The following is a 14,610-nucleotide window of genomic DNA, read 5'->3' as shown; positions in this document are numbered from 1 at the left end:
AAGAAGCATGGATATGTATGAGTTCACCACCATAGTCAGGGCCAGAGTGAGAGGAAGGTGAACAAATAGAGGTGAGAGGAACAACTCCAGGGGGCTCTTGTCAGTGGGCTCTCAGCAGGTGCCTGACCATGCCTACCCTTGACGCTGCCCCTGGAGAGAAGGAAGAAAAGAAAGGAAGCTGAGGGCTAGCCTGACAATGAAAGCTTTTGCCTTTGTTTGCAAGATCTCTGTTTTGCATTGCTAGGCAACTTTGCTTCAATCCCTCATCACCTCCTTGTCCTTTCCCTGAAACATCCAGGGAAGGACAAGAAGCCAGTGCTGGGTCAGGCTGCCCATAAATTCCTCCTTGGACCTTCAAAAGCGGTCCCCAAGTTAACGAATGCCCTCTCCCTGAGGCAAAGCTGTGCCAAATGTGTTGCACTGATGACTGTGAGGATAATTGTGACGCTGAAAGAGTGCCAGTGCCACAGTGCCGACGTCCCCAAAGGGAAAGGTATGTGACGATTTTGCACTGAGGAATGAATGACCTGGGCTTGCTTAAAGCAGAGGGAGTGTAAGAAAAATGGAATGGATAGCAAAAGCAGTGAAGTGGCGAAGAGGCTGAGAGAAGAGAACCAGGAAGTATATAAACTCAGTAGGTGGCCATAGGCAAGCCACACACTTAGCCTCAACCCGATTGGTAATACAGGGTTGTTGTAAGCGATTTCTGAGGTGAGGCATTTGAAGGCAGTTTGAATTCTTTGGGATCAGTAACTGAACGTGCATCCAAATATAGGACATCCATTTTATTAATGATGTAGTGATTATGATTCAAGTGTTGCTAGCTAGGCCTATAAATATACAAATAAATAAACACATTATTTATTGAATGCCTATAAGAACTAGGAACTGCATAAATATAGACTACTGTAATGCTTTATTTGTGGGGTTGCCTTTAAAGTCACTTCAGAAACTGCAATTAGTTTGGAATTCAGCTGCTAGATTGCTAACTAGGACCATGTGTAATGCTCAAATCACACTGGTGCTTCAGGAATTGCACTGGCTTCTAGTTTGTTTCTGGACTCAATTCAAAGTGCTCTTTTTGACCTTTTAAATTTAGACCTTCGTGGCTTGTGCATTTACTTCCTGTCTCCATCTGAAATGCCCATGGGTGGGTGTGTACTAGGAAAAGAGGCTTTTGGGTGGTGGCACCCAAATCCTGGAATGCTCTGTCTAGGGAAGCTAGTAGTATTAGGGGCATGGCTTTTGTCAAAGTGAAAGGTGAGTGGAGTACAGTGGGGCCCTGGGACCTATGAGAGGTCACTGAGGCTCCCATTTCTAGGGGTTCCTATATGACTCCCAGGAACCCCCATTCCCCAAGGGGCCCAATACAACCCCACCCCACTTCTTAGAGTTCCATAGGGTTGCCCCCAATCCCTGGGACCCCATAGGCTTCCTCCCTAGGCCCCCAGCATTCATTTTGTGTATGAACAGCCATTTTGTAGGTAAGCTGTTAGATTGTTTTGGGGGTAGAGTGTGACCCCTCTATGTGCTCAGCCCACTGCCCCAACCAGTTGGAACCGGTTTTGGACCCCTCAAGGCACTGACTCATTGGCCAGCCTACTTTTTTGTAGGTAAACAGCCAGATTGTTTTGGAGATAGAGTGTGACCCCCTCTAAGTGCTCAGCTCACTCCCCCCAACCAATAGGAGTGTGTTTTAGGACTCTCCAAATGCTGGCTCACCAGCCAGCCTTTCCCTGACCTCCATGTCTTTCCCAAACACCATGCCCAGGGGCTGTAGGGTATATCAGCTCCTTCCCCAGAGCCATTACCCCCATTGCAAAGCCTTTGTTTCTGCAAGGCCATAGAATCCTTTGGAGACATCACTACCATGAACCTGCAGCCCCTGGGTGTAGTGGCTGGGAAAGACATGGAGGTCAGGGATAGGCTGGCCCCCAGTAGGGTTCTCATGGGCCCTACAACCCTCCACCCCACTTCCCAGAGCCCCAAAGGATCCCCCCAAACCATTTGGTAAAGATGTGAAGGTTTGAAAGCTGATAAATGTAATATAAAGCGTACAATCTAATGCTTTATATTAAATTTATCAGCTTTCAGGCAAGGCCAGAATGCAATATTTAAAAAGATAGAGGTAGAAATAAAATAGATTGCATTTAATAAATGCATTAGAGCAGAAACAAGAGTGGAATACAGAGGGTAATTCTCTGAGAGCTTCCCTTGTGGAAGCCCACTTCAGCTAAAAGGAATTGTGCAAGAGACGCCTTCATCTTGCACAACTTCTGTTCATATCTCAGTATGGCCTTAACATTGGCTAGTGGTGCCTGGTGGCTACCCCTCTATAAATGTGTAATCTCAAAAGCAGTTCCAGCTGTATAATGACCAGACAACAATGCAAGATTAGGGCATCACTGACTATTCTATTGAGAAGAAGGGAAGGACAAGGAAGCAGAATGCTGGAACGTGTGATGCACAGCGCAACATGGGTTCCTATGGCAACAATTCAGAACTTGAGAAAGATACATTCTCAGTAGTATTTCAAAAGATGGGAGCTTAGAATGGAATGAGGAAGCCTTCTCCAAATAGGCATGAGATGTTCAAGATGTCACTCTGGCAAAAGATTGGCTGCAACTCTGGAAAATATCAAATGGGTACAGCTACAGAAGAAATACGGTTTGCAAAGTTTTCTTTTGGACACTTGACTAGGGATGTTGGAGAATTCGGCACAGATATCAGTGAGGCCGAATGCCAGTGCATTCGGCCCCCCTGAAATCTGTGGCGAAACGAAGCCCCCTGCCCCACCACCCCACAAAAGGCACGCGAAACAGGGCACCTACCTGGTGCCGTTCACGCTGCTTTGTGAATGGCGGCCGCGTCTGCTGCTGCCATTCGCTTCTTCATTATTGCCATGATAGGCTACATAAATACTTACATGGCCTATCACAGCTAACGCAGGGACGCTGTTTGCGTCCCTGCAGAGTCCGTGATAGACTATGTAAATATTTACATAGCCTATCACGGCAAAAAACAACGCAAATGGCGGCGACTACGGTGGCCGCCATTTGCGTTCCTGTTTTTTTGCCGTGATAGGCTGCGTAAATATTTACGTAGCCTATCACGGCAAAAGACAGGGACGCAAATGGCGGCGGCTAAAGCGGCCACCATTTGCGTCCCTGCACAGCCCAGTGGCCGGATGTCCAGCTGCAGGCGGCCCCTGCTGGCGACACCGCAGAGTTGCCACAGAGCAGAGCCGGCCGGGGAGAATTTCGGGGGGGAGGGACGGAGCGCCTCCCCCCCCCCACAGATGTCCCTGGATGAAACCAGGTAAGTGTTTCGTATATCCCTACACTTGACTCCAAATAGAAGTGCTGGTGTTTAATGATCAAACTTCTTGGAGAATGTAATAGGAAAGAAGGATCATAGTGGTAAAACAGGCCAGCACAGATAGTGCTACCACTAAAATATTCCCCATTTAAAACCTTTGAGTTGTCAAGAACAATAATTTCTTTGCAAGTTGATGTTGTTGCTATTGTTGGTGGTGGTGGTATTGCCAACTGACCAGAAAAACACAACCCTGCAACAGGACCTTTTGCTGCCAGAAATCAACTAGTGAAGCTTTTCATGGCATGGAGGTAAGCATTATCATGTGCTCATGTCAGCAGATCACACTGCTTTTAAAGGCACAGGAGGAAAGGGAAGAGATAGCAAAGGTGGGTGGAAGGATGGTCCTCTCTGTTTCTCTGCAATTTCTGGGGTTGCCTCACCATGGGGTTGGTACTTGTGGCTTTCCCCCAAAACCCTAACATACATTCACAGAGGAAGACACAAGCAGATCGTGCTATGTATCCCCAAACTAAGTACCACCTCTCTATGTACCACAATCCAGGGCAAGGAGGCACAAATAGATCATGAGGAGACATACCCCCCCAACCCCCATATACTTGAAGTACCCAGAGAAGGATTTCCTCCCCAAATTGCCCTAGCCTTTCAGAAGGGCAATAAACACATTTATTCTCTTTCTTCCCCACTCACCTCTCTCTGTCCCTCCACCACTTCTCATCCCTTTCTCCCCACCGCCTCCCTCTCCCCGCCATGTAAAATTGCCCCACCCCATGCAATTAAGGTTTGGAGGAAAAAAGTTCCTAGTGGCGCCAACTGCCCTTTTTTAAAGTTTAATTGCCATGTTGGGAGGGATTTGGGGGAACACACCATGCAAAGAGGAGAGGGTTAACCCCTCCCCAACTGCAATCTCCTTAGAAATCCCACTGCATGGGAATTACGCTTAGGGGGGGAAGTCCCACTGACATCAATGGGAAGTTTTTTCCCTAAGTTTAATTGCCATGCAGGGCAAGTTTTTTGTGGGGGTGCTGCAATATGTGTGTGGGGAGTTAACCCTTCTCTCCCCAGCTGCAATCCCTCTGAAAATTTCCCCCTGCATGGCAACTGAGCTGAGGAAAGAACTTTCCATTAGCACCAATAGACATTCAGGGCTCTGGGGGGTAATTCCAGGGCCCTGGGAAATAGATTCAGGGTTGGTGTCCATGGGCCCAGGCTTCGCAATCCCCCTGCTTGTGGCACCTCCAGGATTTTTCAAAGATGACAGACAGAGGTTGTCCAGAGTTACCACCACCTTTCACTTATCCTTGCTGCCAAAAGAATTTGGCTTGCAGAACTCAATCTTACCACTGGACCACCCAAAGCATTCAGTGAGTGAACAGAATCCATCACCTCTGCCCACTCACTCACCCGCTCTCTTCCTTTTCATCAGTGTGCTGAGGAAAACTGGGCTCGCTGCAGGGTGAGGAGGGTAGGAGGCCCACCAAAGGCATGTTGCTGAGGGTCCCCTAGGAATAGGATTGTGTGTAATGGTCCTGGCTGGTGGCAGGGGGGAAATGCCGTGCACTGCTGGGAGAAGGAGCCTAAGACCTAAGCCAGCACACACACACACACACACACACACACACACAAGCCTTTCCCACAGCAAAAACACAACCCCCCCCAAAAAAAGTAGTCATGGGGTAACATCCGTGGGAGAATTGTGATTGGACACTCTCAGGGAACATGACATTTATTTCAGGAATGTCTGAAATACATGTCGTGCTTCCAGAGAAGGCTTTTGTTTGCCCTGCCTCATTCACAGAATGTTATGGGGATCCAGACATAGAATCATAGAATAGTAGGGTTGGAAGGGGCCTACAAGGCTATTGAGTCCAACCCCCTGCTCAATGCAGGAATCCAAGTCAGAGCATCCCTGACAAATGGCTGTCCAGCCTCGTCTTGAACGCCTCCAGTGTGGGAGAGCCCACCACCTCCCCAGGTAATTGGTTCCATTGTCATATTGCTCTTACAGTCAGGAAGTTTTTCCTGATGTTCAGCCGGAATCTGGCTTCCTGTCACTTGAGCCCATTATTCCGTGTCCTGCACTCTGGGATGATCAAGAAGAGATCCTGGCCTTCTTCTCTGTGACAACCTTTCAAGTGCTTGAAGAGTGCTATCATCTCTCCCCTCAGTCTTCTCTTCTCAAGGCTAAACATGCCCAGTTCTTTCAGTCTCTCTTCATAGGGCTTTGTTTCCAGTCCCCTGATCATCTTTGTTGCCCTCCTCTGAACCCTCTCCAGTTTGTCTGCATCCTTCTTCAAGTGTGGTGCCCAGAACTGGACACAGTACTCCAGATGAGGCCTAACCAGTGCTGAGTAGAGGGGAACTAGTACTTCCTGGGATTTGGAAGCGATGCTTCTATGAATGCAGCCCAAAACAGCATTGGCCTTTTTTGCAGCCACATCACATTGTTGGCTTATATTCAGCTTGTGATCGACAACAATTCCAAGATCCTTCTTGCTTGTAGTGTGGTTGAGCCACGTATCCCCCATCTTGTAACTGTGCATTTGGTTTCTTTTTTCTAGGTGCAGAACTTGGCATTTATCCCTATTAAATGTCATTCTGTTGTTTTGTGCCCAGCGCTCCAGTCTATCCAGATCACTTTGAATTTTGTTTCTGTCTTCCAAAGTATTAGCTATCCAGCCCAATTTGGTGTCATCTGCAAATCTGATCAGCATTCCCTGCACCTCCTCCTCCAAGTCATTAATACAAATGTTGAAGAGCACTGGGCCCAGGACTGAGCCCTGCAGTACCCCACTCGTTCCCTCTCCCCAGTTTGAGAAGGTCCCATTGATAAGCACTCTTTAAGTCCGATTCTGTAGCCAACTGTAGATCCACCGGATTGTTGTTTCATCTAGCCCACTTTGAGCTAGTTTGCTCATCAGGATATCATGGGGCACTTTGTCGAAAGTTTTGCTGAAGTCGAGGTATATGATGTCTACAGCATTCCCATGGTCTACAAGGGAGGTTACTTGATCAAAAACTGAGATCAGATTCGTCTGGCAGGCCTTGTTTTTGACAAATGTCAAAATTGTTGTCTTCAACTCGTAGACCTCCTGTGTTTTCCTTCAGCTTATTCCATTTGTTACTGCAGAAAACCTGTTAAGGAAAAAAAAAGAAGACAGAATCATGCGCAATGGCTTCTTGATGGTTAGCACTAGGAGCCCTCTGTCTAGAAGCACCCATGTTGTCATGGTTAAAAGGCCCATACCTGCATCAGCCACAAATCCAAGGAATGTGGCAGTGAAAAGGAAAGGCTTAAACATTCAAGTGCTCAGACAATTAACTTAACACTGCCTCAACCTGGTGCCCTCCAGAAGTGTTGGATTATGACTCCCATCATTCCTAGCCAGCACACATTTGGAGGAAGCAGATTTAACATATCGTTTGACCCCTTGCTGGCTGCTTCTTGTGGGGACAGTGTGACAAATCTTGCAACATGCTGACACGTTGCGGATTTTGTAATACTAGATGTTTCGCAAGAAAATGGTAACAAAACACACAGAGCTGCTGCTACCAGCAGAAGCCCATGTCTGTCTACAATAACACACAGTGGTGGCTGTTGTCCTACAGAGTCAAAAAATACAGTTATCTGTATCACTGGACCACTGTAAGGATGAGAGAAATCTTGTGAAGTTCTTTGCACTTTTTTAAAAAGGTTGTTATATAATATTTACTGTTTCTCATTTACTTTTGTCTATTCACAGTACTGAAAATCTGGCAGGACTGAAGACCTCAGGGAAAGGTATTTTATTTTTAATGTTCTCCTTAAGCCCTTCACAAACTCAACTGCTTGAGTCTTCACAAGCTGTGATATAATTCTAATTAAGGAGAGAGCAGCCTGTTTGGCATCCTCATACAAATCCTAGAAGGCAGCTGAATTTCTCTTGGGACCTGAAATGTGAATAATTTTGTATCACCTCTTGCCCTGATAGCAGAACCCAATGCCAGTCCTGGTACTAGCACAGAAGCATCTTTCTTCAGGTTAGAGCTTACCTGCACACCTAGCTGGGCACCAATTCCACTCAAGACCTTGGGGTGGTTCACATAAATACCTGGTACTCTTCCTCATTGCACTTTCCACCATTCCTCTAAGCAACGGTGAGGAACCTGTGGCCCTCCAGATGTTTCCAGGTCTCCAGAGTCCAGTTTCCATCAGCCCAAGCCAGCATGGCCAATGGTCAGAGATGATGGGAGTTGGGAGTCCAACAACACCTGGAGCACCACAGTTTCCCTGACCTAAGGTAATGTGTGATATGGGCTCTCCAAGCCAAGATGCATGGACACCCGAGTCAGGCATCCTCCCCCACTTTGGGGAGGGGAAAGAAACACATGAATCAGGACTCTGCATAGAGTATGTACTTTATACATTACCTTAGGTGTGTGGGAACAGCAGCCAGGCACATGCCTACTCCTAATTCATGCAACTAGGGGCATTGCATGGAAGTGTGTAATGGTAACAGACTCTGATACCTGGTGTACCACATGAGTGGCTTAATACATAATGTTTTATTTACATTTATACTCAACTGCATGGTCCAGATGTGATAGGGAGGCAACTTACAGGCAACTTACAAAATTAAAATAGTATAAATCTCAATTCAAAATCTCAACAACAGACTCAAATAGCAATCCAAACAACAAAGAGAATACAACACAGCAGAAGATATAAAGTGTGTTGCTTTAAACCAACTGGTTGATTAAGAGCCAGGGCGTGCAGGAGAAGCCACCACCACCGGGGAAGAGGCGTGCTTGCTGCCGCTGGGCCTGCTGCTGCCGCCGCTGGGCCTGCTGCTGCCGCCGCTGGGCCTGCTGCTGCCGCCGCTGCCACCACCACCAGGCCTTCCTTGTGGACTTCTGCCTGGCAGACCGCCAGTCCCTGCAGGACCAGGCCCCCAGGTACAGAGCCAGCTGTGCTGCTCCACCTGCCCCTCCCTGGAGGGGCTACATAAGCTGGCTGGCTGAGGTGGCCTGGGAGAGCCAGGGCCTGCAGGAGAAGCCACCACCACCACCACTGCCGGGGAAGAGGCGTGCTTGCCGCCGCTGGGCCTGCTGCTGCCGCCGCTGGGCCTACTGCTGCCGCCTGCTACCACCACCAGGCCTTCCTTGTGGACTTCTGCCTGGCAGACCGCCAGTCCCTGCAGGACCAGGCCCCCAGGTACCGAGCCAGCTGTACTGCTCCACCTGCCCCTCCCTGGAGGGGCTACATAAGCTGGCTGGCTGAGGTGGCCTGGGAGAGCCAGGGCCTGCAGGAGAAGCCACCATCACCACCACCGGGGAAGAGGCGTGCTTGCCGCCGCTGGGCCTGCTGCCGCCGTCGCCGCTACCACTGCCACCAGGCCTTCCCTGTGGACTCCTGCCTGGCATTTTTAAGGGGATTTTAATTGTTTTGTTTGTTTATTTTGTGGGGGGGGGATTTTGTTGTGTTTTTAGGGGTGGGTAGCCTGCCTGATAGGCGGGAGCGAGGGGGCATGTGTCCACCTGATGGAGGCAGTGGGGGGAGTGTTGGGGGCCAGAACATACCGAGGCTGGGCGGCAGGTGCTGGCGGAGCGCTAGGGGCAGGCCATGCCAGGTAAGGGGAACAAGGGAGAGATGTGTAGTATCTGTCCCCTGCTCCGGGCCTGTCCAGAGCCAAAGGATGGCTGGGGGAGGCGTGACCCCATCTTCTGGCCTTCGTTTGCTGCTCTGCAATGCCAGGTCTGTTACCCAGAAAACCTCCCTCATCCATGACATGATCCTGGATGAGGGTGCAGACCTGGCATGTATTACGGAGACCTGGCTGGCCGAGGCTGCTGCTCCAACCCTCGCAGCCATGTGTCCAGCTGGATTTTCGTATGCACAGCAGCCGAGGGCTGGGGATCGGGGAGGGGGAGTGGCTGTTATCTACCGAGAGTCCTTGGTCTTCACCAGACCCCCTCTCCGGGAGACCAAGGTTGTTGAGTGCATGTACTGGAGGTTGGGCCCGAAGGGCAGTCTGGGGATTCTGCTCGTGTACCGTCCACCCCACTGCACGACTGACTCCTTGGCCGAGGTGCTTGAGGTGGTCTCTGATGTGCGTGTACAGTCCCCTAACTTACTGGTGTTGGGGGACTTCAACGTACATTCGGAGGCCATCTTCACAGGAGCACCTCAGGACTTCATGGAGACCATGGCCTCCTGGGAGCTGCACCATATTCTAACTGGGCCCACCCATGTAGTCGGTCATGCACTAGACCTTGTGTTTGTTTCTGGAGAAGCGGGGAGTGATCTGGAAGTCGGGGGTATATCCACCACCCCCTTGTCATGGTCAGATCACTATCTGGTGATGTTGGACTTCTCGGTTCCACAACCCCTCCGCAGGGGTGGAGGACCCATTAAAATGGTCCACCCCAGGCGTCTTATGGATCCAAATGGATTCCTGAACGCGCTTGGGGATTCTCTGGGGCATGCCAACGGCCACTCAGTCGAGACCCTGGTGGGTGGCTAGAATGCCGCAATTACTGGGGCATTAGATCGGGTGGCTCCGAAACGCCCTCTCCCCCTGAACAGGGCTCGGACTGCACCATGGTTCAATCCGCGGTTACGAGCTCTGAAACAGGAGGTGAGACGGCTAGAGCGCCGGTGGCAGAAGTCTCGCTCCAAAGACGATCAGACACGGGCTAGAGCTATATCTTCAGCCTATCACGTGGCGGTGAAGGCAGCAAAAAAGGAATATTATGCTGCCTCCATCGCGTCTGCAGAGTGCTGCCCCAGGAGGCTGTTCCAAGTGGTCCGGAGCCTGGTCGGTCCTGTGGCTCCGGAACCACTGGAGCATTCTAAGGCCTCCTGTGAGGCTTTGGCAAGGCACTTTGCAGATAAAATTGATCAGATTAGGTGTGTTACTCTGCACACTGTGGATACAGTTAGTGAGCAAGAGGCGGCCTGTGGCAAACCGGTTTTGTGGGATCGGTTCCAGCTTCTTCCTCCTGATGAAGTGGACAAGGTGCTTTCATCTGTAAGGCCGACCACCTGCTTACTTGATCCTTGCCCATCTTGGCTCATTATGAGCTGCAGGGAGAGACTGGGTGAGGGGATCAAGGCGGTGGTGAACGCCTCCCTTGAGGAGGGAGTGATGCCATCAGCCCTCAAGGAGGCAGTGATAAGACCGCTCTTAAAGAAGCCCTCCTTGGATCCTCAAGTTCTGAACAACTTTCGCCCAGTCTCAAATCTGCCATTTTTGGGCAAGGTGATTGAGCGGGTGGTGGCGGTGCAGTTGAAGGCACACTTGGAAGAAACTGATTATCTAGACCCATTTCAGTCAGGCTTCAGGCCTGGGCATGGGACAGAAACGGCCTTGGTCGCCTTGGTGGATGATATGAGGAGGGCTCTGGATAGGGGTGAATGCTCCTTCCTTGTTCTCCTCGACCTCTCAGCAGCTTTTGATACTGTTGACCACGGTATCCTCCTGGACCGCCAGGAGGGGTTGGGCATTGGAGACACTGTATTGCGGTGGTTCCGGTCCTTCCTCTCCAGCAGGTACCAGAGGGTAGCACTGGGAGAGGAGGTTTCGGACCCGTGGCCACTTACTTGTGGGGTGCCACAGGGTTCCATCCTCTCCCCGGTGCTATTTAACATCTATGTGAAGCCACTGGGGGCTATCATCAGGAGGTTTGGGGTGCAGTGTCATCAATATGCGGATGACACGCAGCTCTACCTCTCATTCAAATCTTCACCAAGGTTGGCCGTAGAATCCCTGTCCAAATGTCTGGAGACGGTGAGTGGCTGCTGGATGGGGAGGAATAAGCTGAAGCTGAACCCTGTCAAGACCGAGGTACTTTTGTTGGGAGACAAGAGGAGGCTGGGGGATGTTGACCTGGTGTTGAATGGGGTACGGCTACCCTTGAAAGACCAGGTCCGCAGCCTGGGGGTCATTTTGGACTCCCAGCTTTCCATGGAGGCTCAGGTGTCAGCTGTGAGCCGGACAGCGCTGTATCAACTCCATCTGATACGGCGGCTGCGCCCCTTCCTTCCCGACCATCTGCTCCCATCGGTAGTACATGCCCTGGTCTCCTCTCGTTTAGACTACTGTAATGCACTCTACGTGGGGTTACCCTTGAAGACTGTCCGGAAACTGCAGCTGGTACAGAACGCGGCGGCTCGCCTGATTAAAGGCAGCCGCCGGCGAGATCACATCACTCCAGTGCTGAAGGAGTTGCACTGGTTACCAGTTGTTTTCCGGGCCAAATTCAAGGTGTTGGTTTTGACCTTTAAAACCCTATATGGTTCCGGCCCAGCCTATCTTAAGGAGCGCCTCCAGCAACACCAGACAGGCCGCTTAACAAGATCAGCCTCGGATGGCCTTCTCTCTGTCCCATCAGCCAGGACAGCTAGACTGGTGGGGACGAGGGAGAGGGCCTTCTCTGTGGTGGCCCCCACTCTGTGGAACTCCCTCCCTAGGGAACTCCATCATGCCCCCTCTTTAATGAGCTTCCGTCGTGCATTAAAAACGTGGTTGTTCAGGCAGGCATTTGGGGTGGGTTAGGGTATTTAAAAAAAAAAAATTATGGTAAAATTTTATTGTTTTAAATTGTTTTATGGTGGGTTGTACATCGCCCAGAGTGGCTGGGTGACCAGTCAGATGGGCGATTAATAAATTAAATAAATAAATAAATAAATATGCAATTAAAACAAATTTTCAATATACCAAAAGCATTTACTGAAAAGCAGCATAAAGTAAGCAGTAGTTCAGATATGTCAAGGGGATGCAGGGCTTGAAGGACCAACAGTATGTTCTGAGGCTGGGGCCTAACCCAGTCAGTATTCACAGTAATAATAAATGGCTACTAGTCATGATGGCTATACACTACCTCCAGAATCAGAGGCAGCTTTCCCCTGAATGCCAGAAGCTGGGGAACAACAGCAGGAGAGGGTTATCGCTTTCACGTCCTGCTTGTGGGCTTCCCATAGGCATCTAGTTGGCTGCTGTGGGTGACAGATTGCTGGACTAGGTAGGCCTTTGGACTGATCCAGCAATGCTCTTCTTCTGTTATATGCACTAACAACATTTACTCAGAGCCCAAAGCTTTCTTCAGGCACAGAAAGGTAGGGGAATGTGCATTGTCAGCCCCTTGTGATGGTTGGAAAGCATAAGACCCCTAGAAGGACCTGACCAGGTATGAAAACTAGGGCCCTGACTTACAAACCTTGCTTGCTCAAGAGAGCTGGACCTCCTGTATTTCATTCCTCCAGTTCCAGCATGGTGGACTGCACGGACCCAGGGCTTGAGAACACACATACTACAGCCTCTGGTTGCTCATGACCTACCCCGGCCCAGATTCACTAATGTCAGGGACAATAATTTGATTCAGCACCATATGGATTATAACCGATATTTCCATTTAACCCTGAAAATGCATGTTATTTTCATTGCCTTGTTCCTGTATTACTTTACAGATGCTATCAATGCTGTCTAACTTTCGGTATGAGACAGTTGAGGTTGTAATCAAAGTCACACCATTATTCTGATATTAAATTACCAAAACCAATTGAATCAAGTAATTGATTCAGCCCTATTTCTCTCTTCCCCCCACCCCCATTTGATTTTTTTCTCTCCAGGAAATAAAAGTGCTGCAACTACAAAAAGGGTTGATTCAGGAGGAACCACAAGGCCACTAGTCTTCCGGCTACATGATAGTGTTCCTGCATTGGTCCGTGAGATTTTACTGGAACGAGGCTGGATTGAGTATGATGAGCATGAGCAAGATAATGAGGACTGGAATCTATACTGGCAGAATCATCCTTTCCGGATGACAGACCACCGGGGCATTAAACCATGGCAGAGGCTCAATCACCATCCAGAAACCATCAGGATCACCAGGAAAGACTATTTGGCAAGACACCTGAAACGCATGAAGGGAATTTATGGAACAACCCTCTATGAGTTCAGTCCAGCAGCCTTCATTATGCCAAATGACTACATAAAATTTATAACAGAATACACCAAGGAGAGGCAGACACCAGGCAAAAAGCTGAGTTACTGGATCTGCAAACCTGTTGACAGGTCTCGTGGAAGGGGCATCCTAATTTTTCAGGACATTAAAGACTTTGTTTATGACTGCATGGTTATCGTGCAGAAGTACATCAGCAACCCCTTGCTTATTTCTGGATACAAGTGGGATCTCCGTCTTTATGTCTGTGTCACAAGTTTCTGTCCCCTCACTATTTATACATATGAAGAAGGGCTGGTGCGGTTTGCAACGGAGAAGTTTGACCTCGAGTCCCTGGACAATGTTTATGCCCACTTGACAAACACCAGCATCAATAAATTTGGACCCTCGTATACAAAGGATAAAGATGTCATTGGCTCTGGCTGCAAATGGACTTTCAGCCGTTTCCGGGCCTACCTACGCAGCCACGGTGTGGATGACCTGCGCCTGTGGAAGAGGATCAACCACATTGTCACACTTACCTTGCTTGCCATCACGCCGTCAGTACCTTTTACATCGAATTGCTTTGAGCTCTTTGGATTTGACATCCTGGTTGATGACAAAATGAAGCCCTGGCTTCTGGAAGTGAATCACAGCCCAGGCTTGCGTTTGGACTGTGCCACTGACGCAATCGTGAAAAGGAGTTTGCTCCATGACATCATCAACCTGCTGAACTATAAGGAGGCTGACACTCTGCGAAAGAACAAAGGGGTGAAGCGGAACACTTCATGCTTTAGCCGAACCCGCTGTCTGTTGACTACCCAGGCAGAAGTCTCACTCAATTTCCTGGCTTGTGGGAAAGGAACCAAGTCTGCAGCTACTTCCCCTTCACCATCACTCCTGCAGATTAATAAAAGCACCCTAACGTTCAGCAGAATGGCCCGCGCATACCCCAAGAAAACCTTGACCTCACAGTTGCGTGAAAGGATGAACATGCCAAAAATGCCCCTGCAATCAAAGCCACCCCCTAAAAGCAAACAGATCTTAAGAACTAGTTATTCTCTGTGCGAGCCTGTTCAGTCCACCCACTGGTTTAACTCGACTGAGCTCTATTCCCGCAAGCCATCTATCCCTTCATACTTTCTCTCAGATAAAGACAAAAAGCCATTCTCCCGAGTAGGTGACTTTGTCCTTATATTTCCTTTCAATGACGCGGCACTTGAAGCATCCAGGAATGGGATAAATGTCAAAAGTGTAATACAAGAAATACACAAGTTAATGAGCAAAGAATTGCAACCAGAACACCAGAAATTAAATAAAAGCTTATTTAACCTGTAGATAAACGCTCTGAGC

General features: G+C 49.3%; 1 protein-coding gene across 1 annotated transcript; it reads left to right on the top strand.

Annotated features, from left to right (window-relative positions):
• The first annotated feature begins 410 nt into the window (after window positions 1-410).
• TTLL2 (tubulin tyrosine ligase like 2) lies at window positions 411-14,595 on the top strand. The gene is made up of 3 exons (XM_084818942.1): window positions 411-493; window positions 7,080-7,117; window positions 12,947-14,595. Exons 1-3 carry the CDS (start codon window positions 411-413, stop codon window positions 14,593-14,595), a joined length of 1,770 nt encoding a protein of 589 aa, XP_084675068.1.
• Window positions 14,596-14,610: the final 15 nt, after the last annotated feature.

The sequence above is a fragment of the Heloderma suspectum genome, chromosome 1, assembly GCF_057233095.1.
Source record: "Heloderma suspectum isolate Gila_16-S chromosome 1, 16-S_ref, whole genome shotgun sequence".
In the NCBI taxonomy this organism is placed as follows: Eukaryota; Metazoa; Chordata; class Lepidosauria; order Squamata; family Helodermatidae; genus Heloderma; species Heloderma suspectum.
Note: the sequence above shows the minus strand (reverse complement) of the source record. Positions and strands in the feature narration are given on the sequence as shown.